Genomic DNA, 22,248 nt, shown 5'->3' with positions numbered 1-22,248 from the left:
AGATATATGTTCTTTGTCAGACTTCTCACTACCACTTCTCCCTACCTGTGATCTATTTTTGTTTAAGTGCAGCAGCACAGAGCTGGTGTTGAGGCAGTAGCAACTGCAATTCTGCTCATATCCAATATGCTATTTAACCTCAATATGAGATAAATTAAAGAATTTTCCACTTCAATTCCCAGAAACTTTATTCTCCAGTAGGAGTAAGTCTTGTCTAAGATTCAGATCTTGGTTCAGAATTAAATTCAGCAGGAATTCTCCTAATGCTTTGGAAACAATGTTTGGTTCCAGAATAGAGGCAAGCAAGGGAGGAAAAAGAATATCATATCATATCATGTGCATATCTAGCTATGCACACTGCAGACGAAATGGGATATATTTAACTCTTATTCTGTCATATTTTCTTAGTTTTGTGTAGGATAACAAGCATTTCATATCTATCTAACTACAATTACTGTTCTATTAATATTTAATGTGTAACAACTGTGCTGTGACCTACTTGCCCTTGGGGGAATTTTAATTGTTTGGCCATAGGAGGTCACCTAGTTCTTTGCCCTGCCTCAAATAAAGGCCATTTCTGCCCATGTATTTTTATGTCAGCCCTGCCAGCCCTGGCCAGTGAAGTTTTCCCAGCTCATCTGTGATGAGATAGGAATAATGAACTATATTCAAAGCAGCTGAAGAAAGGACTGAGGCAATTTCCTATTTTAACCTATTAGTAAAAGTAGCAAAAGGTTTTACAGTTGGGAAAATACAATGAAATTAAGGAAGAAAAATATCATGGTTTCCAGAAGAACTTCTGCAGTCAAGTACATTAAACCACAGACTAGTCTAATTCTAGCTAGAATTATCGTGTATATTTTCATACATCTGACACAAAATTACTGTGACAAAGTGCTCATTAAGAAGCAGTGCTACCCAGGCAGTGGGATGGACCGCAAGAAGTGATACAGAAGAGGCTAAAAACTCCTGTACGCTGTGTGGACTAGCAGGTTTTGATTTTCAGGAACTTTCACAGGTTTATCCTGGGGGGAAGGGAGACCTAATGAGGAACCATCTGGAAGAGCCATTCAGCTCTAACAATAACATGCAAGAGGGGGCTGCAGAAGAGTTGTCTGCACGCCCAGCTGCTGCCTTGTTTCTTGGGCTCAGCCAACAGCTGCCCTAAGTCCGAGCTGCCTGGGAACCAGCTCCTGAACGCTGGCGAGCACAGTTGTAAGCTGTAGGACATCTTTGTCCCCTTAACTAATGTATCCTGTTGGCTTTCTACCTATGTCGGTGTTCGATCACTGTTTTTTTGTGTGTGTTTTTGCTGAATGATGTTCAGTTCTAATACAGGCATTTTTTTTTTTACTGGTGTTTACCTGGTACAACATGATGAACTGAGTTAAAGCTTAAGTTAATGGGTTAAAAGTTTGGCCCAGTGATTTTAAAAGAAACAGAGGAAATATTTGAAATACATTTTCTGGTTATCCCTATCAGATGACATTGTGGACAGATATGACAATTTATCCAAGTCTGTGAATGAAAGGAATGAGAAACTCCAGATAACTCTGACGCGATCCCTGAGTGTGCAGGATGGTTTGGATGAAATGCTCGATTGGATGGAAGGTGTTGAAAAGAGCCTTGAAGAGCAAGATCAAGTGCCTTTGAATTCTGCTGCTATTCAGGATATCATTAGTAAAAGCATTGTAAGTAGCATTCCCTGAAAGAAACATTTGCTTAATAATTCAGATTTCAAGAAAGATTTGAGATCTTAATCTGGCACCTTTGGTGGATTCAAAACACTTAATGGGCTGTTGCATGAGCTGAAACTGCACGTAAGGATTTCTGTAGATGAGGTAGAATGATGTCAACGTACTAGCTGTACTGATTTGTTGCTTCATATGGTAGACCAGTTCCACTTCTTAAAATTTAATTATAAGAAATACAGAATACTACTTAAAATTTAATTATAAGCAACATAGAGTATTTTTTGCTTCTTTCAGATGCTAGAGCAAGATATTGCAGGTTGCCAAAGCAGTCTAAACACTATGAATGAAAAAGTGAAGAAGTTCGTGGAAACAGCAGATCCATCCACTGCATCATCACTGCAAGCTAAAATGAGTGAACTTGCAGGACGGTTTTCTGAAGCAAGTAATAAGCACAAAGAAAAACTTGCAAAAATGGAGGAGTTGAAGACTAAAGTGGAGTTGTTTGAAGATCTGTCAGGAAAACTTCAGACATTTCTAGATGAGAAAAACGAGGCTTTCATTGAGACCGAGGCACCAAGAAAGGATGTTAGTGAAGTCTCTTCAGTATATGCAGGTACTGTACTATGCCATTTGCATACATATTCTGCATTTCTGCTCTGACTCTTTTAAATGATTTAACAATACCGTAAGACATTCTTGTTTCCCAGCTTCAATTAGTTAGCTAAAATCAAGCATTTAATTTTGAACAACCGATTTTAAAGTCTAACATGAAGAATCTACTTTTCTTTTGCAGGAGGCTAGCATAGAATTGGCACAACATAAGAAAGATCTGGAAGTTCTGCAGCAGCTTCTTGAAGAACTTTCCCTGCATGCTCTTCCTGGGGATAAAGCCATGGTACTAGAAAAAGTAACTGCTTTGTCAAAGAAATTCAGAGAGGTAGAGGAGACGTTAAAGGAAAAGTAAGTAGGGTAATCACTGCACTGTTTACACCTTCCAGGCTAATACACAGTGTGTATTTTATGATGACTTCTGCCCCTCTGCATAGAATGTCAAGAGATTGCAGATAACTGGTGCAAAAACTTTTTTTTTAATAAAATAGAGAGCTATTCTAATCGGAAATACATCTATGCTTAGTCAACCTGACAGTAAGTGGTGCAAGAGCTCTAATGTTAGTTCTAAAGACAAGTCAGTCTGTGAAAATTTCATGATATTTGCAAGAGTCTTGTCAGTTTTAAGGAAAATGTATTTTTCCCTTCTCAGATAGATAGAATACAAATTGCTGCTTGTGCTAGTTGTTTTGAAGCCATGTTTGGAATCAGGCTGCAAAGGAAAACAAAAGAATTCCTTACAGTTCCAATATCAGTAACCTGTACAGCAAAACTAGGTTTTCCAAACTCTGGTTATATCCAAAAAATTAGTTTTTGTGATGACATATTGACTAAGCAATTTTTGATTCTGGTCTCTCTAAATCTCGTCAGTAGCATCATTGAGGGGTCTGCAGTTTTGTTTCAGACAGCTGTCACACAAAGCAAAATAATAGAAAGTCATTAAACTATGAGATGGAGATTCTTTTTCTGCTTTGTTACTCTTAGTAACAACTCACCCTGTGGCCATCGTGTTCCAACAACAAACTGGAACTGACTTACATGGAATGGATAGATAGGTCCTGATTTATGACAGCAGTCTACAATGATTGTTCAAAATGTTCAAGTGTGCTGGCATTTGTCAGTCATGTCCGAAGGACAGTGAGATATCCCTTATCCAATATCCTTTGGCAAGAGTAGAGCACTTTCTTTTTCACATCTCTTTGTAATAACTGCTTCTGTTTCCATTCTTGTTTGAATTTAAAATAAAAATTTTAAAGAAAAAGGTTCCCTTTGGAACTTTACATAGGATATTTGTGCTCCTTCCCTTGCCCCTTTCTCCTATACATTGAGGTAGATGAATTAATGAAATAAATAGCATGTAGGGGCAGCTATAATCCTCCAGACTATTTACTCTCCTAGACAAGAGCTGTACTGTGTATTACTTTGTCACAGTTACAAATACCAGAGTGCAGCTAATAGAGCATGAAGATTTGCAAGGCTCTGGCTGGGGTCTGTGACTGTTCTTATCTGGTTTATGCTCTCTTGCCATCCTCCAGCTGCCACTAATGTGGTCCTCACTGCCCAGCTGGTGTCGGGGGTCGGTGCACGCTTTTTTCCAAGGCAACCGCTGATCCTTCTCCATTACTTACTCGTCTGGGAATACGTATGTGTAAGGGGGCTGGATGGGATTCCCCTTGCTGCTTCCTGGGGAGCGGCTCTGTGTCCCGGCTCCAAGTTTTCCTGCTCTTCACAAAGCCCACGTAGGCCTCCTTCCAAAGGCTGCGAAACGCCATCAAAGTTAGGCTCCTTGGGTGGTTGGCTGCTCTGGGGCAGCAGCCAGGACGTCACGTGTGTCAGGAAGATCCACACTGCAGTCCCTGCTGTGGGACATACCTTCCTGTCTTGCCTATGACAAGATAGAAAGTGATTGCCTCCCGCGCCGTATGTACATGTGCATTTATGTTTCTGCTTATGGCACCAGTTTCCTAGAGCTGTTTAAAACATAAAAACAACTTTAAACTATATAAAACAGTCAAAATATTGGCTATTACAAGTGTTTTAATGAAACATAAAAAATATGAAAACTTAAACTTAATATGAAACATAAAAAATATGAAAACTTAAGAAAAACTGCACAAAATACATATATTGCCTAGTAAGATGATGCTAAAACTCTGTATACAAACACCTATCAGCAGTATTTCTTTTGAAGACAGATCAAATCTGGCTCTGTTTTCTGTATTTTTTATAAATACAGGGGTGGCTGTTTTAATGTAAGATATGGCCTGTGAGAAAATTCTAATTAGTATATATGTGGTTTGAAGCTTTTTTGCACCCACCCACATACCCAAATGCATATGCATGCAAACACATGCATGCACGCTTATGCAAAGACACCCACTTTGCATACATTTGCATTACTTTATGTGACCAATTCCTCTTTGGAAACGAAGGAACCTATATAGGCACCTTGTATGTGAGTGCGGATAACCATGTGCTGCGTCTTGAGTCTGCACTGTTCATTCTCCTAAACTACAACCTTCTTAGTGTACACAGTTTGACTGCGAAGTTCTGTCCAGAATCCAACACCTTTACAGTGGTTTCAAAAGTTTCTAATTTAAGGGACTTGAGAGACTCGAAAACATTTTTTCAAGTTGCATTACTATATATATACTCAAAGTATTGTTTAGAAGTTCCTGAAGTTTTAGGCATATTGAAACTGTGTCATAATTTCTCACACAGTCCTTCATCTTTTCTTTTACAGAGCTGTCAGCTGTTCAACAAGCCATGTCTGATGTAAATCACAGTTATGAAGATTTGGGAGTTTTATTGAAGGAAAAGATTTCAGAGCTAGAGAGTATGCTTACAAAAATGCAAAATATTCAGGAAGAATCAACTTCGATGATGCAATGGTTACAGAAGATGGACAAAACCGCATCAGAGTGGGAAGCTGCTCCAACTGATAGCGAGGCTGTTAAGGCCCAAGTTGAGCAACATAAGGTACTCTGGGTCTTCAGAAAATCCTACTGTCCTCTCTATTGCAGTTACTGGTGGAATTCTGTTGGAACAACTGATGTCTCAGCATGATATTGCAGAGAGTGTTTAAATAACCCTGGCAGAGGTGCCAGTCAAGCACACAGCAGATCTGGCAAGCTGTCTATGCCAAAACTCAATAATTTTGGTGGCCAGTTAACTAATTGATTATACAGTATACTTTTCTGGTACCTTTAATGGTTTTGAGCTCTTTACTAGACAGCCTGTAAGATTTTGGAGGGCTTTATCTACTAGAAAGGGGTTTCTGCAGCGGCTGGTTCGCTGACATGCCACAGACCTCCCGCACACTGCAGCTGCAGAGGCCTAGGCCTATTCCAAGGCAGCATTTCTCTCTAGCAGCCGTGTGTCACGGAACGAGTGGTCGTGGCGGGTGAGTGACACAATGCACTTCACTCGTGGGAAAGAAATAGGAATAGGTTTTATTGGTAATGACAATGGTTTCACGAGATTCTATGGCAAGGTCACTTATTAGTTACTGCATGGAGGTTCAAGATACACACAGAATTATCAAGGACACCCTCCCGTTGGGTCACGAGGTTCAGACTGGTCCCCCTTGCTTTCCAAACTCCTTCTGAGAGGAGTCTGGGTGCGGCTGGATCCAGTCCTAGTCCCAGACCTGGTCAACGGTTTATGACTAAGGGATTTGTGCACAGTTACAAAGTAAAGTTTACAAATTCAAAAAGAGAAAGGCGCACTATAGTCACTTACCATGCCTCTGTAGTGGGAAGGATCTCTTAACCTCGAGGAGTATCCTTGGGAGGCGTCCCTGCTCAAGGGGAGGTCCTGGCCCATAGCACGCTGCCATGCAAGGAGAGCTCAATGGGCTCTTGGGCTGTCTCCGTATTTATGGGATAAGATGATTGACTGATAGTCATTCTTTCAATTCAGAAATGACTGTTGGCTGGTGTACTCACAGTTAGCCTTATCTCTCCATCAGGATAGGGCCATCAGGACTGTTATTGACGGTTAATGTCTGGGTGGGGGAAGAAATCAGGGAGGCAACTACCAGGATCAGATAAAGTGGTAGTTAACACCTGAACAGGGCTACGTGTGAGAAGTCAGGATGAGCTGGGGAAGGAGCATATCCGTCACACCGTGTCAGGGTTATTAAGTTATATAGCTGCACAACAGTCTCTTTCCCGCTTTTTAATTGCCACAAGAAATGCACTGAATCAGCAGTTAGCTCTGATCCCTCTTCCGCATTGGAAACATATGCTTCTTTAGCAACAAGGACAATATTTATATGTGTAAACGTTCGTCTTTAAAGGGATATGTAATGGATGGCTCTTGAAATGGAAAATTCTTTCCTTGCCTATGCAAGTTTTGATAAATAAGGACAGAGTTTGATCCAAGCAGTGCATTTTTTTTAAGATTTGGCTGGTCGGCATATAAAAAATAACCTGTGAAGCTACCAACTTTCCTCAAGTTTGACTTTCCTCAGACTTGGATAATATTCACTTCTAAAACTCAAACTAAACATGGAAAAAACATTGCTCCATAATTTTTAACAGAGAATATTCCAAGCTAACAAGACCATCCTACCTCCAGTGTAGTAACAAGAGAGTATTTGCAGGCAGTTGTCTGTGACAAACACAAGTGACTTCTCGGGCAAGACTCATCCCTTTGATGCTGTTACATGGTATGAACTGTTGTTCAGGGACTCCTGGGGCACCCAGCTCTCCTGATAGGTGCAGCCTTAAGCTGTGGTGCTCTGTGAACTGTAATTCTTGATGGTCTACAAGAGGCAGTGTGTCGGTGACAGCAGGATTTTCAGTGAGGAAAGTGAGCACGCACAGAGCTCCTCACTGCCTTCTTTCTGCTTTGAACTGCATTGGGTATTAGTAGCTTCCCTGCTGTACAAGAGCAGCTGCCAGGTACGTGTGTGTGCAATGGGACCTGGTGGACCTTATGTATCTAAGTTCTCCTAATACTCTGCCACTTCCTCAAATTAAACAATAATTGTTATTAATGCAGAATATATACATATATATATCAGATCATTTTTTTCCTAGGTCACTTTTTTCCAAAATATAAGACTATGCAGTATATACATGACCTGACATTCTAGGAGTTTTGAAAATCATAGCAGAAAAGCAGCATATAAATATTTTATATAAATATATTTATTGTTTATTTTGTGCTTGGTGTCTTAGCATAACAGTTCTAAATGCTTTACGTTTTTTCTGTGGTCTCTTATATATATGAGTTTTATCATTTGACTTTATAGCTGTTTGAAACCGAATTAAAGCAAAGTGAAAATAAAGTGCAGGAACTAAAGGACAAAGTGACAGAGCTGTTGGAGAAGAACCCCGACTCTGTGGAGGCACCTAAATGGAGACAAATGCTGGATAAAATAGGTACTTCTGTACAGCTTTATTATAACTCAGGCTGATTTGAAAATGGATTTATGTTAAGTTTTTTTAACATGTAATCACTTTTATTTTTAATGTCTTGCTCACTCCTCCGTCATAAATCCAGTGCAAAATAATTCCCTTTACAAGTAGAGTGCAGAGCTGGAGAGCTTGCACTGAAGTCCATCCACTTTGGATTTCTATGAGTGCAACTGAGAGAGGCTATAGCTTGACTCCTTGTTTTAGAGGGCTTTGTAATTTATCCTTTTCAAACAGCGTGTGGCCAGAACTGGAAAGGTCAGTTATTGTTCCAGATAGATATGCTGGTTATTCTTACAACATATGATGAAAACAAATTAAATCAATTCTAGTTTGATATAAGGAACAATGTGAGTTGTCGTTAATGCTTTTTTGCATGCCTTTTTTTTTTCCCATGTGCCTTGTGGCTGTTGTCATTCTCTGGGTTTAGTGGCTTTTTGCCATTTTCTAAAACTGACTTCATAAATTTTGCCAAAACATGGAAATGACCATGTTTGGACGATAGATTTGAGATCCTGCAGTATGTAATTTTCATTTGTTTAAAAAATACTTCTTAGGTTCATCGTATTTTAAAATAAATCCTATTATGGAGTACTGATTGTCCCAATTAGTATTTCTATTGCTGCAGCAGCAATACTTCTACATTGATAAATTTTCTAACCTGCCCTCTTTATGAATATACTCTGAAAAGCTTAAGGAGCAGCTGAAGCCTCGAAGGGAAGCGGTACTGCAAGGATATGAGTACAGAATGAGCAGAGGTTAGAGACACTTCTTTTGAAGTGGCAAAAGAAATTAGGAAAAAAAAAGCAAATAAAAATAAACAGTTGAAATTCACGGAAGGAGGAGGAGCTGGCAGAAGAGCAGAACTGCGTGAACAAGCACTGAAAGAGGGAAGGAGAGGCCGTGAATCAGTGGCTGTCCTGGAAGCTCCTGGCACAGGCAGAGAATAGGCCCGAGATCCAGGGTTCCCTGAGCACTTTCCTTGCCTGTCATTAGGTACTTGGTTCAGATGCCTAAATTAGCAAGTTAATCATCACAGATTAACACCTAATGCAGACAACTGCAAAACAAGTGCTCTTTCAAAGGGCAGTTCTGAGCAGAAGCCTAATAGGGCTTAGACTCGCCTTTGGAAAGGAATCTGTTTCTCTGCACCCATGAAGTAGGAAAGCGAGTCTACCTGAGTCAGACTAGGCCTAAGTTGTGAGTCCAGCACTTTGGCTTTTATGTCATTTGGGATCCCAGTCCAGGTTGGATGCTCTTTCACTTACTAATATTCTGGTCTAATGGGATTACGTGTTGCATATTAGTTGCTCCAAATTTCATGTATTGCTATATTAAACTTCAGAAGTTTTTCCCAAGTATCTGTTCATCTGACTGTTAAATGATGTGAGTGTATTTGCCTAGTCACTGCAGGGAGGTATGTGGAGCCAATCAGCAAGAAGCCTCGTTAGGGAGCTCTGTTGAAGTTTCATGTATGCTGTCTGTCAACCCATCCGCTGGAACATGTGTGCAGTATGTTAACATTCTCATTGCTAGATTCCAAATGGAAAGAGCTCAACCAAGTTACATCTGAGAGACAACAAAAACTGGAAGAGTCTTCAAATTACCTGACCCAGTTCCAGACAGCAGAAGCTCAGTTAAAGCACTGGCTTGTAGAAAAGGAGCTAATGGTCAGTGTGCTGGGACCACTATCCATTGATCCAAATATGCTGAATACCCAAAAGCAACAGGTCCAGGTGAGTAAGGATGGCCAGCATGCTCTGCTGGTGAAGTTTTTTGCTTTCTTTACTATTAGCAAAGCTTACTCAGCTTACAGCCCAGTCCTGAGGAGCTACTGCATTTGTTTATCAGTAAATATCAGCTTAAGTCATACTTGACTACTGTAATTACAAGAAAAAATTCTCATGAGAGTGAAGGAAGATCAAAAGAATTAAAGAAAAAAAAATCAGGACTTACTCCTTGGGGAGATACTGATCCTCAGATACATTTTGGTGTTTTGACCATGCTGTGGTTTCTCTGTAGTCTAACAAAGCAGTCCTTTGAAGTTTTATTAATTTGAGTGCATATGGAAGATTTTATGATCAGTCCTCATACATGGCCTATGCTGTAGGACTAGCTTTTAAAGATTTTATTCACTTTTATTCACTATTATTCAAAAATATGAAAGTAAGTGAAATGCAAGTACTGTGAATAGATATGTGGCCAAAAGTGTGAAAAAACAGAAGAAAAGTGTAGGGAAAAAGCAGAGTAATATGCTTACAGAACTAGTGCAAACTCATAGAAAAAAAACCCAAAATATCAAATCAGGCTAAACAGCAGAAACAAGGATTGTTAATTTCAAGCATCTCTATTGCTGCCAATTAATTTACACTGTGAAGAGAAATTCTATTCTTATTTTGCAAAAATATTATTAAAGCTGATGTGTCCGTATTGATTAAAAGCGAGATTTTATAAATTGAACTGTGTTCTAATACTATGTGAGAATAATTTAAAACCATGATGTTTGTCCCTTCCTCTGTAAGCGTTAGGACTTATTCTCAAAAAAAATTAATACTGAGAGCCACTAACATAAACATGAACAGATCTTGCACTAGAGGTTCAGTCATTTCATGAACTACCAAAATTAGCAAATGTTGTGTGTGCCACACACATATAAAACTTTGCAATGCTATGTTGCTATTCACCTGCTTTGAAGTTCTGTCCTAAGGCACATGTCACAAGTGTCTAGCAAAGAAGACACTGCTTGAACCTAAGCAGTGATTATTTTACTGGTTACAGTTACTTAATTACTGTGATATTAACAGAACTCATTGTTTACTTGCATCTGCTGATCGAATTTCCATTAGATGGCATGTACATTTTTTTTCTTGGAAACACCACTCCCTTTATATGTAGACACGGAAAGTAATTGACTGGCTTTTTAAACTCAGAAATTAATTTCTCAGTTAATGGAGCACAGTCCATGTAATTCATGTCAGAGGCATTTTGCTGCTTATTTTGCAAGGTAAATGCTTTAAACATTGACTTTCTTCCCAGATTCTGCTTAAAGAGTTTGACACCAGAAAGCCACAATATGAACAGTTAACCATGGCTGGCGAAGGGATTCTGAAGAGGCCAGGGGAGCATCCCCCCTCTCACGAAATTGTGAAAGAGCAGCTGGCAGCTGTGACCCAAAAATGGGACAGTCTAACTGGGCAACTGAATGACAGATGTGAGCGAATTGGCCGAGCCATTGAGAAAAGCACCGCGTACCAAAGCCTGCTCAGAAGTCTCTCTGCAAAGCTAAGTGCCTTGGACAGCAAACTGAGCAGCAGCCTGGCTGTGAGCACACAGCCCGATGCTGTGAAACAACAGCTGGAGATTGCTAGAGAAATGAAGGAGGAAATCAAACGGGAAATGAAGACTGTAAACGCGGCTCGAGCTCTTTGTGAAGAGCTATCAGCACTGGTTGGAGAAGAGTATTTGAAAGCAGAACTGACGAGGCAGTTAGATGGCATCATAAAATCATTTAAGGATATTGAGCAAAAATCCGGTTAGTATTTATTTCCAGAGAGTAGTAATTAAGGTATAAAGTGAAGCAATGTGGTCACATTTCTTATTACAGTCAGTAGTGAAATGTTGAGTGAGCGGAGCTGAAGTCTGTCTGTGGATTCTGTGTCTTCTGTCCCAGCAGTTGCACGTTAGGACTTAGGAGTGAGTCCCTCTGCCTTAAACAGGCAAAAACAACTTTGGCTCCCTAGTGAGAAGCCTGGGACAAACTAAACATGGTAACAGTCCTAGTCTTTGCATCTCTGCCTTCAGATACGTCCTCACTTAATTACGATAACAGGATGGGATACTGTGCAGTGAACTACCTAAATGCGCGTAGGTGCAGAATGTAAGCCAAAATCGTCCTGTTTCAGCCAAGGGCTGGTTAATGGACTCGGCAAGAAAGCAGTGGTCAACTGCCTGTGATGAAAGTAGATGAGTATTCTGCAGGCTTTCCTTATCCTCTTAGTAACAGAGCTGATAGAGTAATACATTGCAGGTAATGCCCATATTTTATTCTCCCTAACAGCCTCATTTATAGCTTTTTAATTTCCTCTGGTCATGAGGAACATCAAAAGATCTCTCTGAAAACATATTGCCTGCGGGCCATGAGTCAGACACGACCATGTTAGATTACTTAATGTTCCCTGTGCTTACACTTTACAATATCATGACACAACTGTGTGCGTTTTACCCCAGACCTGCCTGCATGAGGTTCATGCAGACACAGGCTGGCCAAGCTCTCTGAATTTGATCCCTGTCCAAATGCCTCCGCTGTTCTGCCGTGTTCCAGGCACAAGGGTGACTGCCCCTTGCAAGGGACTTTGTTCTCCACATGCTAAGGACCAGCTCTACTCGAATTAATGATTGTTAATAATGAAATCAAAATGAGATAGTTTTCCTTCAGTGAATGTTAGCTGATTCTGATAATGAATCTCTGTGCTGTGTTTTGCTTTCTAGATAACCATGTTCAGCAGCTTCAGTCAGCGTACACCACTTCTCATCAGTTCCAGCAAATGTCTGAAGACTTCCAGACGTGGCTAGACAAAAAGAAAGAGGAGCTGAACCAGGCTCCTCCTGTATCAGCCAAACTTGATGCCTTGCAGTCGTTAGTTGATGAGCAGAACGATTTTAAGAAGACCCTCTCTGATCAGACTAGTTCATATGAAAAAATTGTTGCAGAAGGGGAAAGTATCTTGCAGAAGACAAAAGGAGCTGACAAGGCAGAACTGCTGACCCAAATCACCATGCTCAAAAGTAACTGGGATGAAATGAATAAGCAGGTAAAAGAAAGGCAAGATAAATTAACAGATTGTCTGGAGAAAGCCCTCCAATACAAGCAGCATGTAGAAAATCTACAGCCATGGATAGAGAAATGTGAAAGCAACCTGTGTGAGGTAAAAGTTGGCATAAACCCTGAGGAGATAGATAATTCTATTGGTCAGGTGAAGGCCTGGCAGAAGGACCTGGATAAACACCATGGCATGGTAGAGCTCTTAAACAGCACTGCAGAAAGTCTGCTCAGTGCAAGTCAAACGGATAAAGAAGTTGTTAAAGAGGAGACTAAGGCACTTAATCAGAAAGTGAAAATGGTCACAGAACAGCTGCATAAGAAGAGAGAGTGCTTGGAAAACATGGCACAAAGGCTGAAGGAGTTTCAGGAATCCTCCAGGGAAGCTGAAAAACAGCTTAAAAGTGCCAAGGAGCACCTGGAAGCTCAGGATGCGCTTGGACCTCAGTCATTCAGTAACACACACCTGACAGTGATGCAGACCCAGCAGAAAGCCCTGCAGGCCTTAAAGCCTCATGTGGATTTAGCAAAAAAGCTTGCCCAGGAACTGGTGGTAGAAGCCTCTGACTCAGCAGGTGTTTCTGACCTTTTGCTTCAAGCTGAATCCTTGAAGCAGGAATACAGTGCAGTGACGGAGCAGGTTGAGGAAAGGTGCTCGTTCCTGGAGACGAAACTTCAGGGAATTGGCCATTTCCAAAACAGCATCCGAGAGATGTTCTCTCAGTTTGCAGAGTTTGATGATGAGCTTGACAACATGGCTCCAGTGGGGAGAGACCTTCACGTACTTCACTCACAGAGAGAGGACGTAAAACATTTCCTGAAAAAGCTGGAAGATCTTATAATGAATAATGAAAATGCTAATAAAAAGTGCAAAATGATGCTTGCCACAGAAGCTGAAGCTTCTCCTGACCTCCTTGGTATAAAAAGAGATTTGGATGCTTTAAATAAACAGTGCAAAAAATTACTAGACAGAGCAAAATCCCGGGAAGATCAAGTGGAGGAGACCATTAGCCGTATTGAGGAGTTTTACAGTAAGCTGAAAGAGTTTTCCAGCCTGCTGGGGATTGCTGAAGAGCACGAAGAGTCACAAGGCCCCGTAGGAATGGAGACTGAAGCTATAAACCAACAGGTGAACATATTCAAGGTAGGAAGATTTCTCTCTTAGTACTGTAAAATGTTTTAACGCAATGCAAAAAAAAAAATGTGAAAAGGATTGATTAAATGCAGACTGTGGAGAAGTCCTCTTTCACAGTAGTCACTCTTATTTGTAGGCTTTTAAGCTACTTTTTCTTTTTAACTGGAACATCTTGCTACAGACTTTCTCTTGCTTCAGCTTTGAAGACTTTCTTTCTTCACATCCAGGTCATAACTCCTAAGCCCTGCTTCCCTCTTTCACCCTTCTTCATAATCTTGTTTCCTTGTGCCACCCATCCACCTTATGCTGTTTGGGGAACCCTCTTGCCTGTATTGAGATGTCTGGCTGTTCTTTGAGTTGCAGATTCTAGTATTCACATACCATTTTTTGCACCTGCGCATCGGCATCCGTGTTTGTAGGTTTGGGACCTTACCTTCCTGTTATTTTTGTTCTAACACACTGAGCAGCTCAGTTGAATTCAACTTGATTCAACTCGGTTGAATCCCATCCTTACCTAGAAATGAACTAGTACAATTAATTCAGGTAAACATTCATCTTTGTACAGAGGGAGTTTCTTGTGGTATCCTTACCCTAAAAGCACTTTGCAGCTTCCCTGCATTGCTTTCTGTAAGCCAGTTAGCAGCATTCACAAAAACACACTGCAGTAATACTGAGTATCAATTGTATATACTGTGTATAAATTGTGCTTTGTGTGGAAATGAACTGCAGATATTTGGGGTTTTGGTCAAAGAAGTTCCAGTGCTCCCTTGAAGGAATGTAAAGCACCCAGATGTAAGCAGGATGTGAAAAAGATGATAAATATCCTACTGACTGTCTAGATCAAGGGTATTCTGTGTTGGTTTGGTTTTGTTGCAACCTGCTGCTGATTGGAAAGCTTTCGTGACCTGCTGGCTCTGTGAGGCGTATTGCTGAAAAGAGGTAATTGCGTGTTAGGCCCAACAGAGGGTGCCTCGTGCTTGTCTAGACTAAGCCATGTTGGAAACAAAAACTAAACATCAAAACTTTCTTCTGAGAGTTTGGGTTTGCTGTCAGCTGTGCTGCTCTTTCAGAATGCATAAATAGAGACAAGATCTTGAACAAATAGTTCAAGCTGCTGCTAGGCTGCAAGGATTAAAATTGTATGCCAGTCCAGCTTAACAAGGCTATGTCCATTTAAAATAGAAACAAATGGCTTGTCTTTGTGTATGGTTAGTAAAATACTCGGGAAACCCGAAAATAACAAGAGCTCTTGCTATGATCATTACTGCCTGGCTGTGCAGGGTAGACGCGGCAGCAGGAGAGGGCAGGATGAGCAGTACTCGCTGTGAGTGCTGCTGGGCTCTGGAGAGCAGACCTGCAGGAGGGCTCACACCTCTTGTTGCTCTTCAGCCTTGGAAAAAGTGACCCCAGCGGAGTCAGCATGTCCGTGCTGAACTGGCTGCCACGGGTCGGGCCCCGCAATGAAGCGTTGGCCCATGCGTGTGCCCACACACACAACCTCAAAATGTGGTGGTGGCCACAAAGCCACAGTCCTGCTCTTTATTCCTTGCGCTGTTGTGGTCAGGTACTGTCAACTCGCGTCCGTCAAGAGTAAGGCGGAGAAGTTCTTCTTTGATCGGCGGATTTATTCACATGACATCTTCACTTTTTTCAGGAAAGAGTCTTATGTAAGAGGCATTTTGTGGGCTTTGTGGTTTGACCAATTCCTGTGCACAAAGAGTAGAACTTTGTGAGCCTTCTTGTCTTCTGACATCAAAATACAGTATTTTAAAAAAAAGCTTTGAGTTATATTTTTATTTATATACAAATACTTGTTTTATTTGAATTCATTCTTAGTAATCCACTTATTCCAGCCATTGCAGAATGTTACATTGAAAGTACTTATGGACAGTACTAAACTGTATTTATTTACAACGCAAATTTTATATTTTTCTTCTGTAAATGAAACTTTCTTGTGGAGTTCATCTGAAAGTAGGACCATGACTGTCACTTCACAGAGCACATCCGGCAGGGTATAAACCAAAAAAGAATTTGGCTCAATAAATACCAAACACCCAGAATTCCTTCTTTTGATTAATTGATGTTTGTTAGATTTCATTTTTCCCCGAAGCCTGTGTGCAGCGCAAACATAGATGTGTCCCAACAGGAAACTTCAGTAAATTAGCTCTGCTTAGTTAAACTCATTCTGCTGTTTTTCTTCAAAAGCAAAGCAAAAAAGAATCCTACAAAAGAGATTGAACCGAAACGCCCATTGTGGATAGCCACACAGTGCTAGGATGTTTGCAGCTGGAAAAGTTTTTGCAGCTAGGTCCTCCTTCAAAGGGAGCAACTCCAGCAGCTGAATTATTTTATTTCTTGAAAACTCTGTGTAATTCTTTGTAGTGTCATTAAAAGCGTTCTTTTCTTCTTAGCAAAAAAAAAAAAAAAAACCCACTGAAGTGTTGCAGCTTTTGTCGGCGTCTGGTTCACTAGGTTCTGGCTTTGTTTTTGGGGCACTAGATATCGTCGCTGCGGAGGTTGCCTTCTAATTGGAGCTTGCAGGAGTTCCTCGCTTGCCTGGCTATTCCTGTCCCTGAGCTTCAACTAGGATTTTAATTGGCCTGTGTCTGTTGTGTAGAGTGTGTCCTCTGATTTGCACTTTTAAGGTGGATGTGAAAAAATAACTCGAGTTTTCTCTTTATTTTGAGTAGAGAACAGAAAGTGTAGGATTTTCCATGCACTGATTCACAAACACTGTTTAATAAGATGTTGACCTTCCACGGGATTTTAATACTATTAGGATCTGTAGTAGAAAGCAAAAGTAGAAAAAGGAATTGTTTTAATTTTTGCTGAAAGAATTGCTCAAGAAAGTGATGGTGTCATAAAGAAGCCTTCAGTGGATCTGATGGAAAAAATGTTACTAAAAACATTTTACTATTGAAAAAGCAAAATATGGACCAATTTCAATTATATACTGACCTCATAAAATGTTATAGTAGCCTTTGAATCTAGTGAGGATCTGCTTGTGGTTGTTTTGGATGCAAAGATGGCCAGACCTCAAAAAATGTCTTACGCATCTTTGCTATTATAGTCTACAGTCTTAATTATAGTCTAGATGTTCAATTATGTAGTCCATTTTCTCAATTAGAGAAACCAGAGGTGACTATTTCTTTGGCCTCATTTTAATACATAATGGGTGTAATCTTATGGAAGCCTTATTTCAAATAATAACTCTGCTCACTGCAACAGGAAAAAATACATGAGTGCAGAAGGATAGACTTTGTCTTACATCGCATTAATATTTTAAAAATAGCTGACTGGATATCAAATAAATGAATAGCAGAAGGAGTGCGTTGCTCCTGTTTCTTGAGTAAAGTGCATCCTGCTTGGCTGAGAAACCTTCAGCTGATTGCAGTTAATACCCTATGTTAAGTTTTAACACTGAGTGCCATATGCTGTCCTTAAACTGAGGTCTAAACTGTCACTACCCTGATACCTCCCATCACAAGCGGCAGAAGGTCTCTGTTCAATAGGACTATGAAGATTTGTGCTGCTGAGGTGGCAGCTTCGTCACGATCACCTCTCTGCAAACTGCTGGTGATTTACTGGCGTGTCTCCAGCTTTCCCTTACACGATCATTAGCTAGAGGCATGGCACAAAATGTTGAGGAGCATTTAAAAGTTCAGAACTTGAATCTTTGTGCCATTTTTTGCCACTCACATTCCTTGAAGACTCATCATTCAAATAGCCACATGCCCCCCTTTTTTTTCCTGCATCCCTCTCTATTCTTGCAGTAAGAGCAGGGGCAGGCGAGGGTGTCTGGCTCTGTAGGGCTCCTTGTGCAGAGGCAGGCACTGGAGCCGTAGCTGTTGCCTGACAGCCACAGGGCAGCTGAAGACAAGTGAAATGTGAAGCGAGGGCATCTCTGTGCATCTCAAATCAAGTGAAGTATTCGATTAAAAGCGCTGAAACAGTTCACTGAAGACAAAATGAAGAAAACATCACAATAACGCAGAAATTCCCATTTAACTTTTTGGTTGGAAGTGTTCTTGTGAATGCCTTTATGGGACAGCCCAATTGAATGTGGAGTGCAGCTAACAGCGGGGTGTGTTTCCACCTGCGACCTGCGCAGAGCGGGATTACTCCTAACTCCATCCGCGCGCTGCTCCGGCTGCTTCCCACGAAGCCGAGCAGAGCGGGGGCTCGGGGGCTCTGCGAGCGCCGCGGGGCCGCGTCACCTCAGCGCGCGCCGCAGCGCAGCAGCTGGACGCGCGTGATGTCAGCGGCGCCGCCGCACCTCCCACCACCCCGGCCTCCCGCTGAGGATGAATGGCAAAAGTGAAAAGATGACCGAGAAGTTAAGTCAGAGGAGAGCAGCAAGCAGAAGCAGGGGGAGCACGAAGAGGCCGGGGCACCTACTACCGCGTGGGCTGAGCAGCGCTCTGAGAGTGGACAGGGCAGCAGCAGATGTTGCCTAAAGAATGAGAGAAAGGGCGTTTCTTCAAGCAGCAGGAGGACGCCTATCAGCTCGGAAGAAAGCAGGGAGCGCTGGAAAGCCTGCCGGCTTCACTGCATGGCACGCGCGAGCCATCGTGCCGGAATTGCCTTTTTTTGCCTCCTTCCCTGCAGCTGCACCTCCGTACGCGGAGGAGACGGCGGGTGCAGCCTGCTAGCTTCAGCGGCGAGCAAGGGCTTGCTGGATTCCTGCTGAACACAGATCTGCCGTGCCTTTCCAACGCTGCCGTCCTGCTGCTTTGCCGCTGCCTTACACAGGACAGCAGATCTCCAGGATGGGGCTTGGAAAAGCAGCCTGAAAAAACTTTGTTTTCTCCTTCCTTAAAGGATACCGTGACTGCTAGAAAATCGTGTTTTCCTATGGAACTTGTGAATGCTGCACAGAAAAGCTTGGTACGAGAGGAGACTTAACAGCCTTTTTCAGATCAAGGTTAGCTACTGCCAGAAAAAGTGAAGGACTATTTTATTATTCTTACTTTTCTGGATTTAACTTATTTTTTCCCCCAGATTTTCTCTGTGCCTTGGTCTGAACTGTGCACAGTTCAGACCCACTGTGGTCTCTGTCTTTTTAAGCTTCTGCACCATGTTTTATTTATAAAGGAGGTGGGATTCTGCAAACTGTTTAAGTGGATTACAGTTAATCTGTCACCTACAGAAGATAATGTGCTGCTCTCTGTAATGGCTGTTCATACGGGAGGCTTAATCCTGAGATTCAAGATACAAATTGTGACCTGCAAGAAGAAACAGGATGTTCCCTGGAAGGTTTTAAGTGTTTGAGCCACTGTTGGGTTTTGCTGGTACTTTGTTTTCTTTTCAGTGATATTGGAGGACTTCTTTTCTTACTGAAGCACTTTATTTTTTAGAAAAAGAAAAAAAAAAACAAAAACCTCGCATCCAGGTAAAGCTGCATGCACTGACGATGCCCCCGCACTGTGATGTACGTTGTGGTGTATGTGTATTCTGTGTCTGTGTTCCTTGTTACAAACGTCGTCATTTGCCATTCCTCAGCAAACTGGTGGTGCTTGGCGGTGCTTCCCAGTGAGCGATGTACATAGCGGCAAGGGTAGTTTGACTCCGTGGCACCCCCCAAGATGGGGAAGCCACTTAGCCGGCCAGACTGCCTACGGGACCCCTCATGTCTTCGCCAAAGGAACCAAGATGAAGATCTGAATATTGAAGACTGCTATGTTCCCCAGAGGTCACTCTACGACTCGGTGACACTGAACGAACAAATTGACACCATGTCCAAAGGCAGTCTGTCCTCGAGAAAGTTCAGCGATCGATCTTTGTCCTACGGTCACAGGACGCTGGACCGCGGCACGTACCACGCCAACGGTGCCCACAGCAACTCCTTTTTTCTCGAGCACCGAAGCAGGGAGCCTTGCAGGTTGGATGAGAAGGTGATCTTTGATTCGCTGAAGCTGAACTGCGACATAATTCGGACCACCGCATTGCCCAAAGGAAAGTACCCCGCCAAAAAGGAGCGCCGGCGGTTGAGGAGGGAGTTTGCGCCACCCGCTTCCTCCGATTACGCCAATAGCGGCGAGTGCTCATTTGTGGAGACGCATGATGTATTAGTGACCGGCACGTGGGGTACCAGCTCTCTTTCCTCAGAAAATGATGATTCTGGTTTGTGCAGCCCTCACACCGACAGGGAAGAAAGACAGGGTATGATCTTAGCAGAGGAACAAGCGCAGGCCACAAGTTTGTCCTCTGAAGAAGATCTGCGGGCAGTCGGGCAGTTCACACCGTTGCACCCTGCTCCGTGCAGAGGAGAGCAGAGCCCCTCGCTTGCAGGCAGCAGTGACCCTGTCAGAGGGAGCTGCAGCCTGACTCCGCAGGACTTTTCCCCCCCTGAGGAAGCTGGAGAAGAGGTCATGCGGCAAGGTGAGAGTGAGCAGGAAGGGGAGGGGCAGAAGCACTCTCACTTGCCGAGCTCCAGCAGGAATACGCATGGAGAGCCTCTTCAGAATGACAGAAAAAATATTTCCTTCTTTCAAATGGAAGTGGAAAATCCATATGAAGATGGTGAAGAAATTAAACCACAAGCCACGGTAACAGAAGAGGATTTCATGGGTCATACACCGCAGCGTGCCTACTTCTATTACATGAACGTGGCTGTAAAAATTAGCGACGTGGATCTGTCAAAAGACGAGATTTTCACTGATCTAGAGGAAGCCAGTGTGGCATGTACTGACTCAAATGAAAAGGTATTTTCTGTTCAAAGGCTTGAATTAGGTAATACTGCTAACTGTCCAAAAGCTGTCCTAGGGAGAAGTAAAGGCAGTATCTGGGCAAGTGGCATCCAGATAGAAAAATTGCATATTGTCTGCTATGGCCTGTTTTCTAACAGGGTAATTAAGAAAACAGAAAAAAAAATCTGGAAATCTGTGAAATGTTGTAAAGCAAACTTAAATGTACTTGTTTAAAGTTTTCTTTAACTTTACAGTTTTGTTACTATCACAAAAACATGTTTCCCCCATTCAGCAGACATGGTCATCAGTGTCGTTTGCGTGGCACGTCTGAGAGGTCCGAAGTGGGTGAGATGGCCACTTTGGGAGATGAACAAGGGGCAGTATCTGACAGGGCTGATCGCTTCCAGCTGCCTGGAGCGCGCTTATTTATCGTCCAGATGGTGTCTGTTGCTCTCGCTTTGGAGCACCTCCTCGGCGCTGCGTTTTCCCCCTCGTGCTTAAAGGCAATGCCATTCAAGGGCATTTGTAGCCCGTTTATTCAGGCCAAGCAGCCTTACTCACCAAGGGATCAGCAACAGTATCAGCTTGTTGTGGTTTCCAAAGCACCCAGATTAAAGACTCACCGCATGTGCTGGAAACCACCCTTGCCATTTGCATGCCAGAAAGTAGAGCCGAAGTTACAGTAGTGTATTACAAGCGCAGGGTCTCAGAGTGTTTTGTGAGTTAGTGAGTGGTGGATGGGGTCAGAAAGTAAAATGTGAAGCCTTGTAATAAGTAAAGGGTGTTTGTCAGGTCTGTATTTTTTTTTTGTCTTGCTCCAGTTGAAATCTGAGCTGTTTCAGGCTTTGTTGCTAAGTTGTTCTAGTAAACTTTACCCTCGGCAATAATTGTAATTTATTTTAGGCTTCTCTTTGCAAAGAATGCATGTGTTTAAAAGGGGCTCATTATGGAAATCAGTCCTCCCTGTGGTAGGACATTGCTTTCAGAAGTGGAGGCTTTATGGGACAGAAAAGAAGAATTTGTTACTGGTTCTCTGTTAAAAGATTATTCTGCCTCCTCCCTACCCTGCAGTCAAGAAAAATGCAGGCGTTTTCCCTTTTCTGTGAGCAGCTGCTGGTTGCACTCTGTATGTTTTGATGTAGTCACGGTCTCACAGTTTTCAGTTTCCCTGTCCATGTTCAAGGCTCTTAAGGGATAGTTTAATCTGTTTTCTGCCACGTGTTCAGCGTGTTTGCTCTAGCCTCTAGATGGACTTGTCAAGCTCCTGGGAACGTGCGCAGCCAGCTGAGCTCTGCCTCTTTCAAAGCAATCACTTGCCATGCTATCTCTGCTGCCAAAAAAAAAAAAAAAAAAAAAGGAGAGTTTTGAGTATTTTTGAAGTGATTCCTGCTCTTTAGGATGCTGAGGAAGATTGCATTGAACATACCAAGTGTACACTAACACTATTACTGAATGTCACTGCGGAAAGGGAAGGCTTTAGGGTTAAAAACTGAGTGTTCTTCAGCATTGTTAATTCATTGATTATTTTTCCCCGATCTGAGTAATTAATTCAGATGCTTTGGGCCATTTTCTGATCTCATTGACGCTGGTGTCAGTTCAGGCTAATTCACTTGAAAACAAGTGTGGGTTTACATTGCCTTTGCTATCGGTAATAATTTGTCTCTGAAAAGCTTTAATAGCTGAAAGAGTGTAACAAAGCAATCGGAAAACTGTTCAAACTCTTGTTGGGTATGCTGAGAGCCCTGGCATTTTCCAGGAATATCCCTCAGATAGAGTGAATATCCCTTCTCCTGGGTGTCCAATGTGATCCTACTGCGGCAGTATCTGTAGCCTCTCCTCACTTGGCACCGTTTCCATTTCCCTAGAATCTGCTCTGAAA

At 42.2% G+C, this 22,248-nt stretch overlaps 1 protein-coding gene across 1 annotated transcript in view; it reads left to right on the top strand.

Moving 5' to 3' along the window:
- The window catches only part of LOC148593556 (dystonin-like), a 98,003-nt gene that overhangs the window by 19,803 nt on the left and 55,952 nt on the right, over window positions 1–22,248 (top strand). The window contains 10 exon segments of the mRNA XM_088530548.1: window positions 1,488–1,691; window positions 1,989–2,294; window positions 2,296–2,307; window positions 2,488–2,654; window positions 2,830–2,840; window positions 5,047–5,282; window positions 7,564–7,693; window positions 9,263–9,462; window positions 10,763–11,258; window positions 12,215–13,689. Of these exon segments, the coding sequence (XP_088386674.1) occupies window positions 1,488–1,691; window positions 1,989–2,294; window positions 2,296–2,307; window positions 2,488–2,654; window positions 2,830–2,840; window positions 5,047–5,282; window positions 7,564–7,693; window positions 9,263–9,462; window positions 10,763–11,258; window positions 12,215–13,689 (3,237 nt within the window).

Source organism: Tinamus guttatus, unplaced genomic scaffold (assembly GCF_059628265.1).
Source record: "Tinamus guttatus ecotype Peru unplaced genomic scaffold, ASM5962826v1 Tinamus_guttatus_pri_ptg000383l, whole genome shotgun sequence".
Taxonomy (NCBI): domain Eukaryota; kingdom Metazoa; phylum Chordata; class Aves; order Tinamiformes; family Tinamidae; genus Tinamus; species Tinamus guttatus.
The sequence above is the reverse complement of the archived record's forward strand: the minus strand, read 5'-3'. Positions and strand labels throughout refer to the sequence as shown.